The sequence below is a fragment of the Crotalus tigris genome, unplaced genomic scaffold, assembly GCF_016545835.1.
Source record: "Crotalus tigris isolate CLP2741 ecotype Arizona unplaced genomic scaffold, ASM1654583v1 scf7180000019175.1090142, whole genome shotgun sequence".
In the NCBI taxonomy this organism is placed as follows: Eukaryota; Metazoa; Chordata; class Lepidosauria; order Squamata; family Viperidae; genus Crotalus; species Crotalus tigris.
In genome coordinates this window covers 2810-29158 of record NW_024097416.1, presented here as the reverse complement: position 1 = coordinate 29158, position 26349 = coordinate 2810, and the positions used below count along the sequence as shown (strand labels likewise).

The 26349-nt window shown below is 36.4% G+C and overlaps 1 protein-coding gene across 1 annotated transcript in view; it reads left to right on the top strand.

The window, feature by feature from the left end:
- Positions 1 to 25652, top strand: part of GUCY1B1 (guanylate cyclase 1 soluble subunit beta 1) — a 95024-nt gene extending 69372 nt beyond the window's left edge. The window contains exons 6-14 of the mRNA XM_039360888.1: positions 10701 to 10931; positions 11922 to 12038; positions 17635 to 17768; positions 18386 to 18583; positions 19771 to 20008; positions 20938 to 21078; positions 21719 to 21873; positions 23776 to 23896; positions 25212 to 25652. Of these exons, the coding sequence (XP_039216822.1) occupies positions 10701 to 10931; positions 11922 to 12038; positions 17635 to 17768; positions 18386 to 18583; positions 19771 to 20008; positions 20938 to 21078; positions 21719 to 21873; positions 23776 to 23896; positions 25212 to 25235 (1359 nt within the window). The 3' untranslated portion in view covers positions 25236 to 25652. The remainder of the gene's footprint in view (positions 1 to 10700; positions 10932 to 11921; positions 12039 to 17634; positions 17769 to 18385; positions 18584 to 19770; positions 20009 to 20937; positions 21079 to 21718; positions 21874 to 23775; positions 23897 to 25211) is intronic.
- Positions 25653 to 26349: the final 697 nt, after the last annotated feature.

Below are 26349 nucleotides of genomic sequence, written 5' to 3'. Positions count from 1 at the left end.
GTTAGTACATTGGTGAGAGTGTGTAGTTCGGGTTTTAGGTGTTGTTCGTCAGCTAAGCGTTTTGTTCTGGAGATGAGTGTCTTGGCTACAGAGTTGATCTGTGCTGGGTGGTGGTGTGAGAGAGCGTGCAGATAGCGGTTTGTGTGTGTTTTCTTCTGGTAGATGGTGTGTCCTAGGGAGCCATTGGATTTCTTGTAGACTAAGACATCCAGGAAGGGAAGTTGGTTGTTAGCTTCTGTTTCCATGGTGAACTGTATTTTGGGGTGTAGGCTGTTGAGGTGTGTGAGGAAGTTGTCCAGTTTTTCTTTCCACCATCCTTAGAAACCCCAAAGATAAAATTGAATTAGAAAATCAAGGAGTATACGAAATCCCATGCACCACTTGTCCCACCATATACATCGGACAAACCAACAGAAGAATAAGTGCACGCATTGAAGAACATAAGAACTCAGTCAAAAAAGAGGAACCAACATCTTCCCTGGTCCAACACCTTAAAGCCACAGGACATGAAATTGACTTTAAAAATACCAGAACCATTGCCAAAAGTGAACATTTTAATAACAGAATAATCAGAGAAGCCATCGAGATAGAAAAACGCCCACACAGCATGAACAAGCGAGATGATACCTCCCGCCTACCAGCCATTTGGAAACCTGCCCTTATTGACAAACGACTCCCTAACCCCAAAATCTTAAACCCCTCTGCAACTCAGACTAACCTGAGCACAACCAAACAGAACACTCCCCCAGCCAATCAGAGCACAGCCAAGCCCCTAACCATTCAGAACACACCTCCACCCAATCAGAACACAGCCAAGCTCCCATCCAATCAGTTCATACCCTCACTGGCAGTTAAAAGGAAGAAACAGCTAAAACCACACATTGCTGCTCAAAGCAAGAAGCTAAAAACACCAGCCTGAAGATGACGAATGTGACTTCGTCGAAACGTTGCCAAGACACTTCCAATTTTACGCGGGAGAAAAGCAATGTGTGGTTTTAGCTGTTTCTTCCTTTTAACTGCCAGTGAGGGTATGAACTGATTGGATGGGAGCTTGGCTGTGTTCTGATTGGGTGGAGGTGTGTTCTGAATGGTTAGGGGCTTGGCTGTGCTCTGATTGGCTGGGGGAGTGTTCTGTTTGGTTGTGCTCAGGTTAGTCTGAGTTGCAGAGGGGTTTGAGATTTTGGGCTGCCTTGCTATTTTTTGGCTTCGCGTTCGTGGTCGTGCTTCCTCTTCATGGAGGGTGTCAGTTTGCTTCATGTATGGATTGGAGGGGTTTAAAGTGGCTAATGATGCAGCTGTGGTCAGAATAATCAGAGAAGCCATCGAGATAGAAAAACGCCCACACAGCATGAACAAACGAGATGATACCTCCCGCCTACCAGCCATTTGGAAACCCGCCCTTATTGACAAACGACTCCCTAACACAAAAATGACACCAGACCCACACTCACTAAAACCACACAGGATGTCACCACCACACATCCACGCAAAAAACAAGCCCAAAGCCACACCGATGACGAGGCACGACCACAAACCAGAAGCCAGACCACAGCTGCATCTGTGGCAGTTAAAAGGAAGAAACAGCTAAGACCACACATTGCTGCTCAAAGCATGAAGCTGAAAACACCAGCCTGAAGATGACGAATGGGACTTCGTCGAAACGTCGCCAAGACACTTCCAATTTTACGCGGGAGAAAACCCGAACAACCAAAGACCTACACACACACACACACACACACACACACACACACACACACACACACATATATATATATATATATGCAGGAAGTTTTTTCAGACAGATGTCTAATTGATTACACCTTGACATTTTTTAACTGCTATACTGCAGTTTTACTTTTTACAATCTCTTTTGCCTTGCAGCCCCCAACTAGGGGCATTAAGCAGGCTCAAGTCGCAACTGCGAAACATTACAAATCCAAATTTCTTTTTCTGACAAAGAATTAAAGAATTAAATTGGGAGACTAAGATGGCCATTTCGAGCTCATTCTGCTCTCGTCAGTTAGCCACACCCTTTATGGGATTCGAACCTGGGCAGTTTACATACTAGGCAGTGATTTAACCACCAAGCCACAGGCTCTCCTCCCTCTTTGCCAGTTGAGTCAAGGGAGTATATGCAGGAAGTTTTTCAGACAGATGTCTAATTGATTACACCTTGACATTTTTTAACTGCTATACTGCAGTTTTACTTTTTACAATCTCTTTTGCCTTGCATCCCCCAACTAGGGGCGTTAAGCAGGCTCAAGTCGCAACTGCGAAACATTACAAATCCAAATTTCTTTTTCTGACAAAGAATTAAAGAATTAAATTGGGAGACTAAGATGGCCATTTCGAGCTCATTCTGCTCTCGTCAGTTAGCCACACCCTTTATGGGATTCGAACCTGGGCAGTTTTTACATACTAGGCAGTGATTTAACCACCAAGCCACAGGCTCTCCTCCCTCTTTGCCAGTTGAGTCAAGGGAGTATATGCAGGAAGTTTTTTCAGACAGATGTCTAATTGATTACACCTTGACATTTTTTAACTGCTATACTGCAGTTTTACTTTTTACAATCTCTTTTGCCTTGCAGCTCCCAACTCTCTCTCTCTCTCTCTATATATATATATATGATGTCGCAGTTGGCGACTGCTGCTTGTGGATGGCTCTGGATTGAGCTGATACAGGCAAAAGAAAAGAAAAGAAAGATTTCTTTCTCCCATATTTGGGCTGACAGGGTGCACATTCAAGGTAAAATCTCCTCCCCCTGTCTCTCTCCTGATACAGCTGACAAAGTGAGAAAGAGCCTGTGGCCTAGAGGTTAATACAACTGCCTAACATGCATATAGCCCAAGTTCGAATCTCAGAAGAGTAAGTCTGGCTGAAGAGAGTTAAGAAACTCGAAATAGCTATCCTAGTTCTCTCTTTATTCTTTGTTAGCAACCTAAAAATACAAAATGATGTCGCAGTTGGCGACTACTGCTTGTGGATGGCTCTGGATTGAGCTGATACAGGCAAAATAAAAGAAAAGGAAGAAGATTTCTTTCTCCCATATTTGGGCTGACAGGATGCACATTCAAGGTAAAATCTCCTCCCCGTTTCTCTCCTGATACAGCTGACAAAGTGAGAAAGAGCCTGTGGCCTAGAGGTTAATACAACTGCCTAACATGCATATAGCCCAGGTTCAAATCTCAGAAGAGTAAGTCTGGCTGAAGAGAGTTAAGAAACTCAAAATAGCTATCCCAGTTCTCTCTTTATTCTTTGTTAGCAACATATGTATGTTGCACACACACACACACACACACACACACAATCACCTTAATATTTGGTAAATAGAGTGTTTATATTTACAATCAATAACAATTAGTTTCTATAATTCCATAATCCACATAGTAGCTTTCCTTAATTTTCTCTTCTTCCAATAATATTCTCATTTATCAGCCTTAAATTAGTACATTTCTTAGTATTTTAATAGATTAACAATTGAATATAAACATTTTTTCTAGTATTTCAACCATATCAGTGTGAACTTTCTTTTCCAATTAATCATCTTAATCACCTTATCATAGATTCTGTTTTTAAAGTTCTTATTTAAATTTATTTTCCCCCCAATGTTCTAAAACATGTTTACCTGTTAAGATATTCTTAGAGTTAATTATGCTTAAGTATTTAAGTCTTTTTCCTCATACAAGCCATCCCAACAATTTTACATTTCTCATATCTTAAAACAAAAACAAGAAAGAGAAGAAAAAAGGAAGTAAATAATATGCTACTTGAAAAACATGTCCCTGATAAGCTAAAATACATTTATGTCCAAAAATGTTTCTATTCTTTTTAACCATATTCAAACAAATATTTAATCTTTAAATATTCTGTCTAATAAATCCACAGCTAATCCTTTGAAACTATTCAAAACATTCTTATTAATTGAAATTTTTTCAAAATCCATTATCTAAAATCGCTCTACAAACTTGGTCCTTTTATGACTTGTGGACTTCAACTCCCAGAATTCCTCAGCCAGGCATACTGGCTGAGGAATTCTGGGAATTGAAGTCCACAAGTCATAAAAGGACCAAATTTGAAGACCCTGATCTAAAACATTTTCTTCATATAAATCATTCCAACATTTTTATATTTCTCATATCATAAAAAAAATACTATGTTACTTAAGGAGCCTATCCCTCTTAAACTAAAATTCATTTATATCCAAAATTTTATTTCTTTAACCATATTCAAACAAGTGCTTAATCTTTAAATATTCCATCTGATAAGTCCCATCATCTAATTTCTTAATTCTAACTTTAGCCTCTTTTTTTGCCAAACATCTTTCCTAATCAATATGCTACACTGGACCAAAAGGTCTTCCCATAGTTTTGCAGATATTGTTGTAAGTACAAGAGACGAGTCAAGTAAGATGTTTTTGTGGGAGTGTTTCGCCCCTTTGTATTCTGTGAAAATCTTTTTCTTTCTTTCTCTCTTGGTTTCTCTTATCATTTTTTGTCTCTCCATTTCTTGTAATACTCCTGACAGCTCTGTAATACATTTTATCAAATCTTTTTTCTTGTCCTTAGACTTATATTGCAGTCTTGAAGTATAAGTTGTCTTTTCCATATCCAATATTTCCTGCAAGTTTTTCTCCACTTGAGTTAAATCATAGTTCCATTGTTGAATTCCATCTTTAAATCTCTTTCCTCTGATTTATGTTCAGTTATCTGCTTTATTTGATCATTCTCTTTTTTATTTTCTGAAAGTTTTTTTGTTGTGAAGTTAAATTGAAGATGTGTTCATTTAAATTTTCAGTTATTTTTTAATTTCCTTGTGGTTTGAAGTCATTGTCATTTGTATTAATTGTAACATAGCATACATTTTCTCCTGGAAAATATTTGTTTTTTCTTGATACGTTTTTTTCTGCAGATCTCTGATATTCCATGACAGCCAAAAATCAAAAGTTTTCCTTTCTCTGCAAACAGCTCTAGAGTTACAGTTCAATAAGTCTTTATAATCCAGGAAGGTCAATTTTTTCCCTACGTTTATGGTTCTCGCTTTGTAGATAGCCCAAAATGTTTTCTTTTCTTTATTATAGCTGTTATTTGTTTAATTAAAGTGCTGAAGGTCAGAAAAACAAGTTATCTTTTCCTGGGCTTGCCAGTTCCTGTATTAGAGCAGCTATAATTGTATATTTTCATCCACCCACTAGATGTCAGCACCAGTTCATTTTTCAGTTTTCAAAACAGGCAATTGCCTTCTGTTTTCATCAAGAAAATCTTAACTAATTCCACCAATTTCACACTTATCTAGATTTAAGTCTTATATTCATTTCATTTCAGTATATTTCTGTCCCCCATAAAAATTTAATTCTCCACTTCTATCTGTGGGCAAAAAAATCCCTCCTCTCTCTTTTGGAGGATTTTTGCATCTTGGGTTTTTTTCCCCAGAAGATCAATTATCAAGTAAAAGAGAGAGAATCGGTATTCTTACCCAGTTCCAAACATGTTGTTTACTATCAAGTTTAACTTAGGTTTTTTTTTTGGCTTCAGCTGCTTGTAGCTTGGGCTCGACTCTGAAGTAAAGTTAGCCTTTCTTCTGTTGGTTTCTGGAGGGCTTTCCCTGAACAATTGGATCGACTGCCATCTCTCTGCAATCAGCGGGGCTTCCCTTCTTCTTTGTCACCTCTTCAGGGAGACTTTAGGCCCATTTAGGGTCCCCAAACAGAAAAGAATCAGCTGTAGGGTGCAGAGCCCCACGATCCCTTGGTTATTTGCGCTACTGCGCAAAACCGGAATCCTGGTACTGGTATTCTTGATTAGCCTCTTTGTTAGCACATCTATCTCTAAAGCTGCATGAAAGCTTATGGAATGTAGAGAGTTCATAGAAAGGGAGTTGGTTTTATTTTCCACTTCCCTGCCATTTATTAGGATCAGATGTTTCTGCTTGAAAAAAATCTCACAATCTAATATTGAAGATAATACAACTGTTTATAGTCCTGTGAAAACAAAGCAAGGAATGGAACTGTATTATTCAGTATTATTTTGATACAATGGAAATTGGAATGTTGTCAAATTTGCTAGGAATGGAAAATGCAACTTTTTGCAACAGTTAATATTTTAAAGATGAAAGAGATTATTGCATCTAATTTTAAGGTATCTTTTAATAGAGTTGTCATGTAAGTTTGGATAAAATATCTTGAAGTGAGTCTTTATATCAGTAATATGTAGTAATATATATTTTTTAATCCTATCAAATGCTTACTTAGTTTGTTCAGTGTTCCTATTGTGGACTGAATGTAATGCAAAAAATTCTGCTAATTTCAGCTGTACTTTAATGACTTATTTCTCATTTCTGCTTTATGTATGACCTTCCTTCTCCCAGACATATATTCTCCCTATGATTGTCTTACATTAATTTATGTTCTAAATCATTTGCTATAAATTGCCTTGGAACTTTGCAGTTATTGACACAGGAGACTAGCAGAATACTAAAAGATGAATTTTATCAAATTATGAAAGTTTACAGTGCTAGTGTGTATTATTGTCAGTTTTTGAAACAGCCTGAAACAGTAGGATGTTTGTTTTCTAGCTAATGTTTTGTCTTGTTTACCTTTTCAATTTGGTGGTTAATTTGGTGGTGGACAGAAAATGATTAAATCATTTACTAGTATTTTGAACATTTCAGTTATACTGTTCACAAAGTGTTTTTGAATAAGTCTACTCTACAGGACTTAATTTATGTCTTTATTAAAAAATCTTTGATTAGTAAAACCTGGGTACAATCAGTCAGATAGAATATTTTAAAATATATTTGAAAGCCATTAATTCACATTTTAATTATCAAGCATTTGGCTGGTAAGAACTTTAACAGCAATAACACTCTTTTATTTCTGTAAAATAATATCTTCTGTGACATATTGTACATATGACTAGCCAAAACTAAGATTATTAAGACTTATTTTTCCAGTCACAATGATGCATTACTATTTTAACCAATAAAATTTTGGTAACTAAATACCATTAATATGTATTATATAGCTAAAAAATAACATTTAAGCATTCAAGTTAAAGTGGAATCCATGCCTACTCAGAAGTAAAGTATGTTGAATTTAATAGAATTTTTTTCCAGGTATACACAATATCTTTAGGCTCTTTTACCTTATTGTGTGGTAGTTTGTCAGTGATATTAAATGAATAGTTTCATGCCATGTACATTATTTTCTGCAATGCAGTTTATATAAATTCAGTGGAAGGCTATGAATGTATGTTATTTAGATCATCAGTTTAAATAACAGTGAGCCACAGATAGAACTAATTTTGGAGGAACCCTATTTCTTTCTTTCACCTTCTTGCCTTCTTTCCAAGCAACAGTGCAAATAGTTTAAACAGTAGAAGCAAATTCAGCTTGGATCCAGAGACTGATTTTGTATATGACAGAGTACATCTCTTGTACATGGGGAATAATTTCCTTCTTCTGGGGTAAAAGCTTTATATAATTTGAAGAGAAATCAAAATATAATTTAAAAACTGCTACTCTTCTTAAACCTTTAATTCAGAGTTATTGAATCTATATAAGGATGTAATGAAAGATTCTTTATGAATATGATTACAGTATGTTAAAAAATAGTAAATGTATGAAAAGGGGTTTATATTATAACTGGACATCTACTTCACAAAACTATATTGTGAAAGTGTAAGGACCCACTTCAATCCCACATCTTAAGAAAGCAGAACTCTTGGACACAATTTCTTTCAACAGAACTTTTATTAAGAGTAGTTGATAGCAGGTATAATAGACAGGATCTGAGGAATTCTTTACAGATCGATACTTTAAAGGGTCCCTAAGCAAACTCCACCCCACAGTTCATCCAGATGGTTCAGACCGGCCAATCCCCAGGGGATTAGTCCATCGTGAGAAAGGGAAGATAGCATCAGTCCGTCTCCATTTGTAGTACGATGTTCCACAGCTCTTCACACCTCCTATTGGGACCACAGAAATAAGCCATGTTCCAGTTGTTTATACTTTTTTCAACCCCCCCCCTTTTCCTAACTGCCTGCTTAGGGAGAAGAAAGTTCAGAGAGATGCATAGTAAAGGGGGCAATTTGTTACATTGTAATGGCCAGCAGACCCAGAGGCAGTAAACAAAAGGTTACATTGTAGCGAATAATAATAATAATTAATAATAATAATTGACAACATCAAGCACACTGAAGTCAAGAAAAAGATTAGAGGTGAATACATCAAGAGAGTGAAGAAGAACTTAAAGTCCAAGCTCAATGGAGGAAATACCATAAAGGCAATCAACACCTGGGCAATTCCAGTCATTAGGTACACAGCTGGAATAGTGGACTGGACTCAACCAGAATTAAAAGCAATGGATAGGAAGACCAGAAAAATAATGACAATGAATCATGCCCTTCATCCAAGCAGTGACATTGACAGACTTTATCTACCAAGGCAAATAGGTGGGCGTGGAATGCTACAAGTACATCAGATGGTTGAAGAAGAAAAAATGGCTTTGGAAGAATATCTGAAGAACAATGATGAAGATGCACTGAAATTAGTATATCAGGAAGGCTTACTAACTACTGGAGAGACCAAACTGGCCTACAAGAAAGACCAAATGAAGAACAGAATAGAGGCATGGGAAGACAAAGCACTACATGGCCAATACATTAAAAAAATAGCTGGGAAAGCAGATAATAACAAAACCTGGCAATGGCTAAGAGCAGGAAAATTGAAGAAAGAGACCGAGGGACTAATTCTGGCTGCACAAGACCAAGCCTTAAGGACAAATGCATATAAAGTCAAAATTGAGAAGACAGCAACACACAGTAAGTGCCGCCTATGCAAAGAAGCTGAAGAAACAGTGGACCACCTGGTAAGCTGTTGCAAGAAGATTGCACAGACTGACTACAAGCAGCGGCATGACAAAATAGCAACAATGGTGCATTGGAAGATCTGCAAAAAATATCATTTGCCTGTAAGCAAAAACTGGTGGGATCATAAAATAGAGAAAGTCATAGAAAATGATAAAATTAAACTGCTCTGGGACTTCAGAATTCAAACAGACAAGCACCTGCAACATAACACCCCAGACTTAACAATTGTCGATAAGAAAGACAAAAAAGTCTGGATAGTGGACGTGGCAGTGCCTGGAGACAGCAGAATAGAAGAGAAAGAACTGGAGAAGATAACAAAATACAAAGACCTACAAATAGAAATAGAAAGACTGTGGCAAAAGCAAGCAAGGGTAGTACCAATAGTAATAGGCTCCTTGGGTGCAATCCCAAAACAACTGGAGCACCACTTGAACACCATTGGCATTGACAAATTCGCTATTAGTCAATTGCAAAAGGCAGCCTTACTAGGAACTGCTTCCATCCTGCGACGATATCTGTAATACCATCAAACATCCACATCTGCCTATCCCAGGTCCTGGGTAAGGACTTGATAGGTAGACAAAATGCCAAATCCAGTCTGAATATCTGGCTGACTGTGCGATGATCCATAATAATAATAAAGTTGGAAGGGACCTTGGAGGTCATCAAGTGCAACCGCCTGCTCAAGCAAGTAACCCTATACCATTTCAGACAAATGGCTGTCCAGTTTCTTCTTTAAAACTTCCAGTGTTGGAGCATTCACCGCTTCTGGAGGCAGGATAGAGGAAGAATAGAGGAAGTGAAAGTCATAACCCCACAGGCATATCCCCCCTCTCCCTTGGGAGTATTGCAGAATCTAGGGGAAGGTGAGATTTGGTTTTAGATCGTAGTAGATAGAAATGAAATATAGGAATAGAGGAAGTGAAAGTCATAACCCCGCAGGCATATCCCCCCTCCCCTTGGGAATATGGCAGAATCCAGGGGAAAGTGAGATTTAATTTTAGATCAGAGGAGATAGATAGAAATGAAATATAGGAATAGAGGAAGTGAAAGTCATAACCCCGCAGGCATATTCCCCCTCCCCCTTGGGAGTATGGCAGAATCCAGGGGAAGGTGAGATTTGGTTTTAGATCGTAGTAGATAGAAATGAAATATAGGAATAGAGGAAGTGAAAGTCATAACCCCGCAGGCATATCCCCCCTCCCCCTTGGGAATATGGCAGAATCCAGGGGAAAGTGAAATTTAATTTTAGATCAGAGGAGATAGATAGAAATGAAATATAAATGGATTCTGACAGAAAGTGTCCCATTTAGACCAAATCCCTCTGACTTAAATTATTATATTTCATTATATTTTAAAGCAAAAGCATTTCACTGGCACTATTTTTCCTTTCTTAGTTTCATATACTATAGAAACACTGGATGTATTCGAAGTATTGTAAAAGGACTTAGGTATTCTAGAAAGCAGAGATTCAAATTGTCAAGTTATTCTTAATCGTGCAAGGGACTTTTTGGAACCTATAGTTTTCTATGCTGTAAATTGAATCTTCCTGGTGACCCTCTTCCTTTGACAAATCACTTGATCTGAAGAGCAAATTGAGCTTCAAAAGCAGGCTTTCTTGTTCTTAAGTTATCATGCCTTACATTTATGCTATTAGTTCATTGCTTGGATAGCTATAACACTGCCAGGAATTTTAATTTAAGTCTATTTATTTTCAGTCATGCACTTCAGGTGTCTAGACTGGAATTTAATATGAAAGTTAAGAGCAATACTTGTTGCTGAGGAATAAAAATAGACTATTATTGTAGTAACCACCTTTTCTTTATGATGTTCAGGTTATTCAACAAAGAAATGAAGAGTGTGACCATATTCAGTTCTTAATCGAAGAAAAAGAATCTAAAGAAGAAGATTTTTATGAAGATCTTGACAGATTTGAAGAGAATGGTACTCAAGAGTCTCGCATCAGTCCATACACATTTTGCAAGGCCTTTCCTTTCCACATTATATTTGACAGAGACCTAGTTGTCACTCAGTGTGGAAATGCAATATATAGAGTCCTTCCCCAGGTAAGAATTCTTGTTTTTCCTGCAAAGCTTTTGAATTCCAGCCCTTCTACCATCCTACTCAAGTGCTACTATTCACTTTTATATACCAGTTCTATTATTCAATATTTTGTAAGCACCACTTGGACTATGAAATGTATTTCACATTTCTTCCTTTTTAGTATTATATCTGAATCTGCACACATAGAAGTTTTAGTAATCAATCTTTTAAACATTTTGTTTTAAAAAATACTTATATATTTTTAATAGTTTTCACTTCATATTTAGCTATGCCTATGTTACCAGCTGAAAAGGTTTTTTTCCTGTCTAAATTAGCAAATATTAAGTATTCCATCATTTAAAAATATTTATATTATTTATATTTCTTCCTTTCCTCTGCCCATCCTTTTCAGGTTGATTTTCATAAAGTATAACAATGGAATACAATCCTTCATGAAAAGCCTAGAGTTTTTCATCCTAAAACTCTTTTTCATAAAGAGTCCATCTGAATTTATTTTAGCCTATGCAGCCTGAATCAATGTAAACATGAAATTTGGGAACAGGCCCTCTGTCAAAGTAGAAGTGACCATTAATTTCTAGAAGTATTGCTTGAATTACTGCTGTAGATTATAGAAAACAAAGAGAGCATAGAGATCATTTAGAACAGCATTTCTCAATCTTGGCAACTTTAATATGTGGACTTCAACTTCTAGAATTACCCAGCCATCATGCAAAGTTGAAAAATACTGCTTTAGAATATTTCCTTGCTCAGTGTCATTAAAGATAGGATTCTCATCCTGGAGCTTGGACAGTGTGAACAACTCTTATTCAATTTAATTTTTTATGCAAGAAAGTCCATTATTTAATTGTTAACAATTCAGTACAATATGAGCACTAATTCAATAAATATTATTGTACTATCCACCACAGATAGAACATAGAAAAACGGACTGCAATCACTACCAGAATTCAAAGTTTAAAAATGTTTTTCTTTCTTTTTTACTTACATTTCAGCTCCAGCCGGGGTATTGTAATCTATTATCAGTATTTTCACTGGTTCGGCCTCATATTGATATTAGTTTCCATGGAATCCTCTCACATATCAACACAGTTTTCGTGCTAAGGAGTAAGGTAATCTAAAACAGGGGTCCCTAACCTTTCTGTGTTGGCAGCCAGGTGGGAAAGGGAGGGGCAGGCACCTTTATGTGTGTATGCGCGTACATGCTAATGTGGCTGTGTGCGCGCACAAATGGGGCCACAAACATGCGCCTCTGCAAATGGGGCTGCTAGTGCTGGCATGAGGCTCATGGCTCAGCTAGTGCCAGCTTGTGGCTCGGCTAGCACCGTTGCGAGACTCACAGCTCATGGCTTGGCTAGCACAGCTTGCAGTGCAAGACTCAGCTAGTGCCAGTGAGAGGCTTGTGGCTTGCAGCTCGCTAGCGCTGTCGCGAGGCTCATGACTCATGGCTCATGGCTCGGCTAATGCTGGCGCACAGCTCACAACTTACTGGCATGAGGCTCACAGCTCGGCTAGCACCAGTGCAAGGGGGTGTGCCCAGACACTCACATGGCCCAGTGGCCAAGAGGCCATGGCTCAGCAGTGCACCACTTCAAACGGTATCTATTGTACTAGGAAGAAGATTTGAGCATAAGTCTTTTCAAATTGAACATAATAATGATCAAACAACTTCTAAAAGAATTGACCCCTTAGAAGAAGAAGAGAGATGGAAACATGTCATTAATAGAAAAAAACAGAAACCTAGAACAAAACCCCTGTCCAACCCAACCCACTCTGATGCAGACCACCGGTGCTGAGCAATCAATTTCATTGACTGTCCCTGGAAGAAAACATGCAGACATCTAGAAAAGAAGCATCATCAAATGTCCCTAGAATAGTAGCAATATCAAGTGCTTCTGTGATAGACAGAAAAATATCCCAAAACTCCCTAGGGAAAAAAATGTGAGTATTGGTGATAGGAGATTCAATTCTCAAGGGAACAGAATCAGCCCTCTGTAGACCAGACAGTCAATCCAGAGAGGTATGTTGTCTCCCTGGAGCAAAAATCAAAGATGTGGCTGAGAACTTAACCAAAACAATAAAACCCACAGATTACTGCCCTTTTTTATTACTATATATAGGGACAAATGACATGAAAATGGACCTGAAAACTATTTACTGATTATGAGCAGCTAGGCAAGAAAGTCAAGGAGTTGGGTGCTCAAGTAGTTTTTTCATCTGTACTGCCAACAAAAAGTCAACATCCAGCAAGAGAACAAAGGATTCTAGAAGTGAACCACTGGTTAAAAGGTTGGTAGCACCAAAACAACTTTGGATTTCTGGACCATGGTCTGCACTACCACCACAATGGACTTTTGGCAAGCGATGGGATGTATCTCACAAAAACTGGGAAGAATGTTTTTCGAAAATGACTGGCCCAACTTATCAGGAGAGCTTTTAACTAAAATTGAGGGGATAGAGTGACAAATCTTTAGGATCTCCAGGACCTAATACCAAGCAAAAACCCATAGAAAACAAGTCAAATAATGAGGTAAGGAGGGATGGGAAGGAAGACAAACTCCAACACCAAGTAGGAGACATAGGAAGCATACCCAGAGCCCAGAGCCAGACATAAAGATCCCTGCCTATATACAAATGCTTAGCATTTGGGGAACAAACAGAGTGAACTTGAATTACTAATACATGAAGATAGATATGATATAATTGGAATTACTGAAACTTGGTGGGATGAAACCCATAACTGGAACATACTGATAGAAGGATACAAACTGTTCAAAAAACCCAGACCACATAAATGAGGAAGTGGAGTTGCACTATATGTAAAAGACCACTATATTGCTACAGAAATGTATGAGATCAAAGAAGAAAACCTCCTAGAGTGCATATGGGTCAACATAAAAGAAAAAAAGAATGACATTGCCTTAGGTGTATGCTACAGGCCTCCCAACCAAGCAGAAAAAATAGATGCACTTTTTGCTGACCAATTAACAAATATATGTAGGAAATACACTACAAGAGTAATGGGAGACTCCAATTACCTTGACATCAAATGGAAGACTAATTCTTCACCAAGTGAGAAATTGAATAGGTTCTTGACCAACCTAGCTGACAACTTTGTTGTCCAAAAGATAGAGGAGAGAACTAGAGGGACTTAATTCTCATGAACAGAGAAGAAGTGATTGAGGGAGTTGAAACTTCAGGAAACTTGGGTGAGAGTGACTATGTCGTACTGGAATTCAATATAATGCAAACAGAACCAATAGAACATCATGATTCCAGAATCTTAGACTTTAAAAGAGCTGATTTTAATAAACTCAGAGAGAGCTTGGGAAAGAGACCTTGGATGAAAATCCTAAAGGGGAAAACAACTCAAGAAGCTTGGGAAACTCTAAAAAATATAATCATAAAAGCCCAGTCCAGTACAATACCACTGAAAAAGAAAAACAAGAAATCTAAGAAGAAACCAGCATGGTTGCACAAAGATCTCTGATAAACTCAAAGACAAAAAGGACAAGTACAAAAAATGGAAAGAGGGACACATAGCTAAGGCAGAATATCAGCAGATAACCAGACAAAGTCAGAAAATCAAAGGCTCAGAATGAACAAAGACCTACAACAAAAGTCAAAGATAATAAAAAAAATTCTTTCAAAATATAAATAACAAGAAAAAAATCAAGGAAACAGATGGTTCACTAAAGAGAGAAGATAGCAAAGAAATAACAGGCAGCAAAGAGAAAGCAGAGCTGTTTAATTCATTCTTTGCATCGTTCTTCACGCAAAAATAAATTATTGCCCAACCTACCAAAAACCTAACTGTAAAAGACAGACTAGAAATAAAAGTTAAAATAAGCAAAAAAAAAAAAAAATGATAAGAGAAAACCTATTCTGATCTTGAATATAAATCACAAAGATCTGATGGATTACATCCCAGAGTTCTAAAGGAGCTTGCAGATGTCATGTCAGAACCACTGTACCATATTTTTCAAAAATCCTGGAGCACCAGGGAACTACTAGAGGACTGAAAAGAGCTGATTGGTTCCCATCTTCAAAAAAAAAGGGGGGGGGAAACAGACTCAGGGAACTACAGACCAATCAGCCTAACATCAATACCCAGGAAAATACTGGAAAAGATAATCAAAACACAGATCTGCAAACATCTAGAAAGAGTAAAGTAATAACTAAAAGTCAGCATGGATTTGTTAAAAACAAATCATGTCAAACCAATCTTATTTCTTTCTTCGACAAAGTGACCAGCGAAATGCTGTGGACATAGTATACTTAGATTTCAGTAAGGCATTTGACAAAGTAGACCAGAACATGCTGCTTAGTAAGCTAGAAAAAAGTGGGATAGACAACAACACCATCAGATGGATCTGTAGCTGGCTGACAAACCGTACTCGATGAGTAGTCCTTAATGGTACTACGTCTACATGGAGGTAAGTAAGCAGTGGGATACAACAAGGTTCTGTCTTAGGCCCAGTACTCATCAATATCTTCATAAATGACTTAGATCACAGAGGGGAGGGAGTCAACCTATTTTCCAAAGCACCTGAAGGCCAGACAAGGAATAACAGATGGAAACTGATCAAGGAGAGATTCAACCTAGAAATAAGAAATTTTCTGACAATGAGAACAATGAACCAGTGGAACAGTTTGCTTTCAGAGGTTGTGGGAGTTTCATCACTGGAAGCTTTCAAGAAGAGACTGGACTGCTATCTGTCAGAAATGGTGTAGAGCCTCCTGCTTGGGTGGGGGGTTGGAGTAGATGACCTACAAGGTTCCTTCTAGCTCTGTTATTCTATTCTATTAAAGACTTAAAGCTCATATTAGTTTGAAAGGGTTAAAACCCTTTGGGTACGGTATTGGATACTGTACCAGTTTTGGTCATTCCAATGTAAAAAACATGTTGAGACTTCAGAAAGAGTGCATACAAGAGTAACAAAGATAATTAGGGGACTGAAGGCTAAAATATATAAAGAATGGTTGCTAGAATTGGGTATGTCTAGTTTAATGAAGAGAAGAACTAGGGTGACATGTTAGCAGTTTTCCAATATCTAAGGGGTTGCCACAAAGAAGAACGAATCAAACTGTTCTCCAAAGCACCTGAAGGCAGGACAAGAAGCAAGGGATGGAAACTAATCAAGGAGAGAAGCAACCTAGAACTAGGGAGAAATTTCCTGACAGTGGAACAACTTGCCTCCAGAATTTGTGAATGCTCCAACACTGGAAGTTTTTAAGAAGAGATTGGACAACCATTTGACTTCCTGCCTGAGCAGGGTGTTGAACTAGATAACCTCCAAGGTCAGTTCTGATTCTGTTATCTTTTGACTGTCCATATATGAGGATACACCATGTTGGATCTTGGATGAGCTTCCACAATCTGTGAATCTTAATGGAACTAAAGCTTATGCTTAAAGAACCAATGGTAGCTGTGGTCAAGAAGGCAGTCTCATCTTGTGTACCAATTGTATCCTTTCAGGGCCTTTAGGTAGTCACTCATGGTCATCTTGATTATTGTCTTGTGGTTCTACATAGGACTGTTGGGCCACCTGGACACCCCAGCTGGTCCAGAATGCAACATTATGAGCCATGATAGGTGTGCCTTGGTATCCCCAGTAAACCTCTGCTTTGCAGGCTGCACAGATTGCCAATTTGCTTATTGGTGCAATTAAAGCGCTGGTCTTTACCTATAAAGCCTTACATGGCTTAGGGCAGTGATGGTGAATCTTTTAGAGACCGAGTACCCTAAAACCAGCCCGGCCTGCCCTCGCCCAACCTCACAGGGCCACCTGCCGCTTCCACGGCCTGCCACCCGCATCCTGCAGCATCATCTGCATGTGACAGGGACGAGGGCGGAGTCTTGTCCCTGCTGCCCTGTTGCCATGTGCTTGGCTGTGCTGCTCTGTGCGGGCCGTGCCTGGGGTGAATCTCCGGGGGGCTGCTGGGGGGAAGGTGGGGCTGGGGCGATGGCGCGCGTGCCCACAGAGAGGGCTCCAAGTGCCGCCTCTGGCATGCGTGTCATAGGTTTGTCACCATTGGCTTAGGGCCTGGTTGCTGAATATAGATTAGCTGATCTGTCCTGCATAGTTGGTATGCTCTGAGTTCCTTTGGTTAAATAATGCTATCTATTTGGACCTTGAAAGTGTACTTTCTGTATAGCATTGCTTGCCCTCCTGAATGAGGTTTCTCCTGAGATTCATATGACCCCTACCCTGCTATTTTTCAGAATATGGTAAAGATTTGGCTTGTCAACTGGGCCTTTGGCAAGGGAGAGTGAGACTCTTGCTTTGTTTCCATTCAGTCTATTATTCTTGCTATTTATTTTTAAATCTTTTTTCCTCCTTTTTAATGTTCTATTGTAATTTCTTCCTTTTGATTATTTTGAGCCACCCAGAGTTGTTGAGAACTGGGTTTAACCACAACAACAGAAATGTTTTTCTTTATCATATTTGTTTAGGTAAAGATCAGAAAATCAGAAATAAAAGTGTTCCAGTTTTCTGAGGGCACAGGCTTATAACAATGGTACTTTTCACTGAAGTTTCTTTTTGTCAGGGCTTCTCTTCTCATAGAACGCCCAGAATGGAGTTCCGGCAACTTTTTTGGATGGAACCTTGTAGGATAGGCAAGGCGGGTTGTATGATGTGTGTGAGTTCCGGCACCTTTTTTTTCTTTTTAGAAAAAAAAGCACTGCTTTTTGTTCTTTCATAGGAAGGACTTTTGGATGTGGAAAAATTGGAATGTGAAGACGAGCTGACTGGTACAGAAATTAGCTGTTTACGCCTGAAAGGGCAAATGATCTACTTACCTGAAGCAGATAGTATTCTCTTTCTTTGTTCTCCAAGGTAAGCAAATAAGATTTATGTCTATAGTGCATTTATATTGTTGCAACAACTAGAATTGCAGGCTTTGAAACCAAAGAGCTGTGATGCAAAAGGTTCTATGTTTGTTTTATGTTATACTGCTACATTAGAAGATTCTTTTTGATTCTTGATCATGAGGTGATTAAACATTTCTGCTTGCCCTGCATCCTTGTATAAGATCCACTCTTGAAGCTGATGATAGCATCACTGCTGGGGAAAGTATCAAAGTATAATAATATTAAGAAAAAAAAATAGGCAATATAAAGGTGGCTGGTAATGGTACAGTCCCTCAATAACAATTATTTTAATTCTTGTATTTTTACTTTGATTTCAAACAATGTTGTGAAAAAATCAGTTATTGCAGCAGACTAAAGCTAATGTTAGTTGATGAACTGCCTTTTTATAGAAATGTACCACATATTTTGTTAGAAGAATAGAAACATGCGATATTAATAGTGTATTAAATGATAAAATAGAGATGTATTGTTACTTTTTGGCAATTAAAAAATATTTGCAAAACAGATTAATCATTATCTTTTACATAAATACCAGAAAAATCTTACTCTGTCATTTTCTCATCTCACTTTTAATTGCATTAGTGTGATGAATTTGGATGATTTAACTAGAAGAGGACTCTACTTAAGTGACATTCCCCTGCATGATGCTACTCGTGATTTGGTCCTTTTGGGAGAGCAATTCCGAGAGGAGTACAAACTGACACAAGAACTGGAAATATTAACAGATAGGCTCCAGCACACTTTAAGAGCTTTGGAAGATGAAAAGAAGAAGACAGATACGTAAGATTTAATCTCCTACTTAGAATATGAAATGGTATAAATGATCGATTTTTATCACTCTGTCCTCTGTTTGGAGGCTCATAAACAACTCTGATTCCTAATTGCCTAGTTAAAGTCAGTGACGTTACTCTAGATAAAGTAAGATAAAAATGTTGAACAAAGACAAACTGTCTCTTGCTGAAGCCTGAGAATGTTTTCTATTTACAGTTCTTGCACACATGTGACCTTTATACTTAAGTCACCATTTCTCTATCAGTCTGGGTGGATAAAGAAGATATAAATGTTTGAATACAATGAACATGGTTTAATGTCATGCCATGAACGAAATAATCTGGTTATGAAGTTTTGTAATAAACGCACTCTTCAGCCTTCACAATCTAAATGCTTCCCAAATGAGTTGCAATTCACTCCTCATAATGTGTAGTCATCATTGCTAAATTAATTTCTAGTTATGAGAGTACATCTCAGAGATATCTATTTTTGAAATCCTAATGTATAATGGGCTACTACTGACTTTGTCTTTATTGAAGTATTTTCTGTTACAAAAGCCATTTTGCATTAAATCAGGGTTCCCCAATGCCCAATACGCAGCTTACTACTGGTCCGCAGCAAGTGTTGAGCGAGCACACAAATCTCCATTTGTGCACCTGCCACTTGTGCAAATGGAGCTTCGCAAGTGCGCGCACATGCCACCTATGCACAACCATCCCCTTTCCCCCCCCACCCCCCCGTCACTGTTGATACACAAAGCCAGAAAAGTTGGGGACTGCTGTATTAAATTTAAATAAGTAAAAATAAAATCAGAAACATGTAACAAATCCAAGTGAAGTGCTACAAAAATTGTTAGCTATTGATAATATAATTATAATTAAGAAGCATATTAATAGCAATTTAACCATATATCTATTCAGCAGAATGTAATTTGCCTATGTTGAGCTGAAATGATATATGTCTCTATAAATAGCAATAAAATAATATAAATAAATAAAAGTATAAAATAATTTACTGTATATATTTATTGTGTTGTTTGTTTAGAAGTAAAGTTTCTAATGCAAATTATGCCTGCTGTAGAATATAAGTTTTTAAATCAGTGAATACTAAATATGAATATAATAAATTTATCGGAATAAGATTAATTTATTTCTTTTCTATTTTTTCCTTTGCTACTGTTACACAATCTTATGTAGATTATTGTATTCTGTGCTTCCTCCGTCGGTGGCCAATGAATTGAGACACAAGCGTCCTGTACCAGCAAAACGTTATGATAATGTGACTATATTATTTAGTGGCATTGTTGGTTTTAATGCCTTCTGCAGTAAACATGCCTCTGGAGAAGGAGCTATGAAAATTGTCAATCTTTTAAACGATCTTTATACAAGATTTGATATTTTGACTGATTCACGAAAAAACCCATTTGTTTATAAGGTAAATATGATATGTCCTTTCTGTTCTGTGAAGAGGGTAACACTGTATAAGGGCGAGCTTATGACTAATAGTGTAAAATATATATGGCTGAGCATATTTTTTATGTATTACAAACAACAGAAGCTAGAAAAGTGGGTTGCATATTCCAAAACATTTTACTGAAGTCTCATCTCAAACTATCTCTTGGCAACTTTCCTAATATGGGCTTACACAATCTGATGCTAGGCACAATGTTTACAGTCTGAAATTAAATCCCAGGTTGGTTTATCATGAAATAGAATGAACAATCGGTTTTGGTCAACAGACTGCTAGAGCCTATACAGATAAACATAATAATAATTTCTATTTTATTATGTTTAACCATGTAGTCATAATTTTGAATATTACATGTCACTGAGGATTAAATATTATTCAGGAAAATTGCTTTAACTACTGCTATAAAATAGTATAGATAATAGGTTTATTGCTTCAGGAAAAGATTGCCGTGATCTGTGGTCTTGCACTTCCTTTTAGTGGCTTATTGGGAGATATATATTTTGATGTACTTCCTAATCACAACATTATTTTTAAATAACATTTCTTCTATTGACCATATTGGAATTTTGGCAAATGAAAGCCAATGGGTATATTAAGATGGAAAGGATGTCATTTTGGGGCAAAAAAGTGCTACATTGGGGTGGGAAGTTAGGAATACATCTCCCATAATTATTAATATGTGTATGTTCTGAAGATTTTAGCTTCTCAGGATTTGTAAAAAATGGGGAAGATTGGGTAAATATGTTCCATGTTTGATAACTATGAAAATAATCTTTCTAATGAAATGATATTGCTTTAATGTCAGATAATTGATAATCAAAGGTTACTACTTTATTGAGACAAGTAAAGAAAGGAAATATCATATCATAACTTTCAGATTTATATTTTGCTAGGTTGAGACAGTTGGAGACAAATATATGACAGTAAGTGGCTTGCCAGAACCATGCATTCATCATGCACGTTCTATCTGCCACTTAGCATTGGATATGATGGAAATAGCTGGACAAGTTCAAGTCGATGGAGAATCTGTTCAGGTCAGTGATTGGCAACATATTATGGGATTTAGGGATTTAATTATGATGCAATTTCAGTCCTAACTTAATGTAGGATCAACTTTCAGGTTTTTAAATTCCATAAAAATAGGCAAGATGATGACCCACATTATGGGAAATCTGTCTGCAACTTCTTTACTTCCTGATTCCTTGTGGCTATATAGATAAAACAGTTCTTAAAATCGAGGGTTAATTAGTATACAATTATGGACAACAAGAAGAAATCTTATATATGTTAACATGCCTCTATAATATAGTATTGTAATTTATCTGGAAAAAGATGGACCAATAGACTAATATTTCTTTGCAATTCCTTACTAAGCAATTGGTTATATTTCTAAATACATAATTTTATTTTGCCATTCTTAGAGAAAGTGTAGATATTTTCAGAATTACATTGAATGAATTTTCTAGTTCAGTTATATAAATGAAAACTTGAAATAGACCAACTATACTATATTTGCTCTAGGTTTGTAGTATTGTGTTACATATTTTGGTATATAGATTCAGTTAAAATTAAGCATAAGGTTCATAGTGTATTTTATTACTGACTAACAATACTATTGACCTAATACTAAATCAACTTGTTATCATTTTCTTTTCTGTTGATTTTTTATAATAGATTACAATAGGCATTCACACTGGAGAAGTGGTCACAGGTGTAATTGGCCAAAGGATGCCTCGTTATTGTCTTTTTGGGAACACTGTAAATCTCACAAGTAGAACAGAAACAACAGGTGAAAAAGGAAAGATCAATGTCTCTGAATATACTTATAGGTGAGAAATTAAGTTTACTTATATCATTGTATCTATTTCCAAAACACAAATTTTAAACCAAAAATGCTTTATAAAATTTACTCTAAGGATATTTTCTTTCAATTTACACTAACTAAAGTTTAGTTTTAAGTTGAGATAAATTCCTGGTAAAATATGGATACACCCTTGTTATTTTTGTCATAACAGTATGGAAGTAGTTCACCTACAGATAATGCACGACTTATGACTACAGTTGAGATCAGAATTTCTGTTGCCTAGTTAGGCAGTTGTTAAGTGAGTTGCACCTTATTTTACAATCTTTTGGCTACAATTGTTAAGTGAATCTCATGATCATTAAGCGAATCCACCTTTCCCTATTAACTTTGCTTGTCAGAAGCCAGCTGCGAAGTTCACATGACCCTGGGACATGCAGCAATTATCATAAATATACTGGTTTTCAAGCACCTACATTTTGATCACATAACTGTGGGGAAGCTGGAGTGACTATAAGTGCAAGGACTGGTCATAAGTCTTTTTTTCAGTGCCATTGTAACATTGGACAGTCACTAAATGAATGCTGTAAGTCAAGGACTACCTGTAGTCTAGTTTACAACCCTGAATTCCCTTTGCTTCAACTTATACATCTCATTTTAGGTAAATTATTTAGATTAAACACTTAGCATTGCCCAGAGGAATAATATAATCATTTTCAAACAGTCTGAGTGGTCTTTACAATGTAACTTTTGACAAATATAATTTAATATTTAAATGAAAGCCAAGATACTAAATTTCAGTACCTTAACTAGGAATATTATTCAGATGATGGCTTTGGATGATCAGGCATTCAGCATAATGGAAGGTGCTGTGTGTCATTTTTTGACATTGTACATTGTATTTTCTTTGATCTATCTATTTTTGGATTCTACAGGGTATTATGAGTGTGTGTACTCTGTATATGGTCTTGGTTCTTGATGTTGACATTCAGAATGCCTGCTGCAATATGTTTGTTATCTTCAAAGGGCCTTCAAATTGTTTGCAATCAACAGACAAAAGAACAAAGTGCAAGTGCATATTTAAAATCTCAAGCCATTATCAACATTATTTGTGGCTACTGTTTTCCTCAAAGGCTCTTTGCTGATAGCTTGTTTTGATTCAATTGATTTTTTTGGAAATTTTTGAATGTCATACATTCACCATTGAACTCTAAACATTCTCTTGTGCCTTTTTGCTCGCGGAGATTGTTTAAAGATGCAAGAAGGTGCTGTATTAATCAGCCTGTTCTGTTAAGGTGTATGCATTCATTTTGATCGTGCATTTATGCCCCGTTTATGTCCATAGTATATTTTGCTGCAAAAGTATTTGAACTTGTTGATTTGGTACATTTGATCCAGTTATTAAAAAAGCAGTTGAATTGCTGATCAAGGTTGTTTGTGTGACTTATAATTATACTTTTGTTGTTTGTGCTTCTGAGCATGTGAATGTGATTTAATATCTTCTGACAGGAGTGCTCATGCTCTGGAGGAAGCAATTGAAAGGCTGTGCCTTGGGAGATCAGAAACAGAGCCAAATCTATATACCCTCACATTCTTTTCAGAGTTAGAAATCCTATAGCCCCCAGACAAACGATCGCTCCAAAGAAGGCTATGACTGAGGATACCAGATCCAGGCTGTAAAAAATCCAGATGACAAGAAACAATAAAAGTTTTCTGTAACTCTCTGCTTCCTTCTGGTTGTCATCCAGATTTTGGCAGCACAAGAGACCTAATCACTGTTCCTCATGGATGAAATGTCCAGCACTGTTCCAGATTTGTTTATATTGAATCACAGCCAGTCTGAACTGTGTCAACAAATCTTCCAGAATTCAATGTTCTACATTTAAATTTCATTCATGCTCTTATTTAATTATAATCCGTTTAATTTCAGATGTCTGATGACTCCAGAAAACTCAGATCCACAGTTCCATCTAGAACACAGAGGTCCTATTTCCATGAAGGGTAAAAAAGAACCAATGCAAGTTTGGTTTTTGTCCAGAAAGGGCACAGAGGTATGACTAATTGAAACATTTTATCAAAATAAAAACAAAACAAAAATGATGCAAGGACTAAATATGGTTTAAGTAATCAAAATATGTTCATCAAAATAAAAACGAAACAAAAAATGATGCAAGGACTACATATAAAATCTAAATCAGGCTTTCTAATTGCAAAACTGAATATCCTCTTGAAGAAATGAGCCATTTAAAAATATTGCTATGTTAATATATTTGTTATTTTGACAGCCAATTACTATTATATATTACCAGACTTTATGTGTTTGTATTTCAGGAAATTTTTGAGAAAATGCCAACTGATTAAACATTAATTTTAATCTTTTCCCCTCCTGCACTAGAATTGGTATTTATTTAATGTCTAGTCCTAGTGATATCAGACAATTTACTGTTTTGCACATTATAGTCAAAAGCTCTTTTTACACTGCTTACGCTTTAGATTTGTTTTCAAAAATGGTCAGAACTCCCAAATTGGTTCTGACTTTGAACAGAAAGGATGGATTCTCTGCTTATTTTAATTGCCTTGACTTTTAAAGTTACTTAATTGCTGGTGTACTTCAAGTTTCCATGGCTAGAGGATTTTTTTTCTTTAAAGCCAATCATAGAGTAAACTGTAAACCACACAAGGTTCAGAACCCGAAATAGCAAATTTGAAGTGGCATCATTTTTTTTAATAATCTGAATGTTGGAAATAAAAACAAGGGTGATCTTTTTCAGATGGAAGCTTAAAAATATAAAAAAACAACATAAACTAACAATCAAGAAAAAAGATAAAGACTAAGAAGAAAATAGGGATGGAAATGCAAAAAGGTATAAAGAGAAAGAAAAGAAAACAAAGATATATACAAAGAATAACTTCCAACTTCTGCCAAGGATATGAGGAACACTTCCATTCAACTCTTAATTAATCTATTTTCATGGTCACAGTATAATATTAAACTGTTATCATATATAATGGCTGCAAAATAGCATCACTCTTGGAAGCAGTAAATAATAAATATCCAATTGAAAGATAAGTAAACAAGATTAGCCTAGCCTTCATTAAAATAAATAGAATCTAATGCTTTGATGTATTATTGAGAAAGAACTAACTCACATATTGCTCTATCCTTTGAGACATCACACAGATTCGTATCACAGTAAGTTGCAGAAAAATATCTGTAATTCTAGTGGCTTATGAGGAAAAAGAAAATGTTTCAAACTATTTAATTTCTATAGTTCACCAATTAAAGTATATTTCTGACATGCCAGATATTATTATTATTAGATTTCAGTACCTTACTTTTTAAACCTTTTTTTGCATGCCTTCAAGGAAGTAACACATGATGCTAAATGAGCCAGGTGAAAAGCTGGAGAAGAACAGAGTGAACCCTGTCCTGCCATTTATCTAGCCTGGCAGTATAAGATATGATTGCAGTTGCTTCGATTTTATGTCCAACTCCACAATAAGCAGCAATTCTTACATCAAGTTTCCTGCTTTTTCTGCTTTTTGTTCAGTTTGTATTTGATATTATAATATTTATGCTGTATATATGTTTCAAGATCTTTTGTCTTCCTTCCTGAGTTATGAACATAAATAATCCATGCAAATGCCTACTAATCATAAAATAATATTTCACACATGTGCTTTTCATCTCTATATTTTGTGACTAATCATCATGATATTTAAGCTTGTGTATGCATTTTCTATATAGAAGAAAAATGAAGGCATTTATGTTAGGTTTATGGAAATAAATACCAATTTCCACTTTAAGCTGATCATATTATTATGCATACGTTATCAAACCTTTTGTGTATATAATTGGTTTAAATATTTGTTTAAATTAGGGATAGAAAGACTTTCACAGAAAAAAAATAGATGCCCTATTTTAAGTCCCAGACTTAGGGCAGATTTTTTGGTCCCTCATCTGATTTATTTTGGAAGCATGTCTCTATGAATATTCATATTTATCCAATATGTATGAAAAAGGCCCATTATACAAATCAGCAGCAAATTGCTTTAAAAATGTTGCTTTAACAACATCCAAGGAAAAACATATGTTAGAGGAAATTATAGTACATGATTGCCAGTATGCTTTGATCTGTAAAAAATGTTAACTTGGGAAACACATTTGGATTTTTAAAAATCTGGTCCTTTCTTATGTAGCCTTTCTAGAAGTCCTGTTCTTTTGGATAATTTCACTTGTATCAGAGCACTGAAACTAATTGTATTTTCATGATATGTCTCTAAAACTTCAGAGCATAGATTTTATATGTACTATAGTAATATTTTATCCTTCCAAGCTTTTAATGGCAAGAATAAGAAAAAATTATAATTCTGTTTCAAATTGCATCCGGGTGGAATCTCCAAATTAATGATGATGCACTTCTGCAAAACATCTTTTCTACTGTTTATCCATAAGTAAAACATTTCACATATGAGTAAGTAGTAAAACCTTTCAAATTACCTT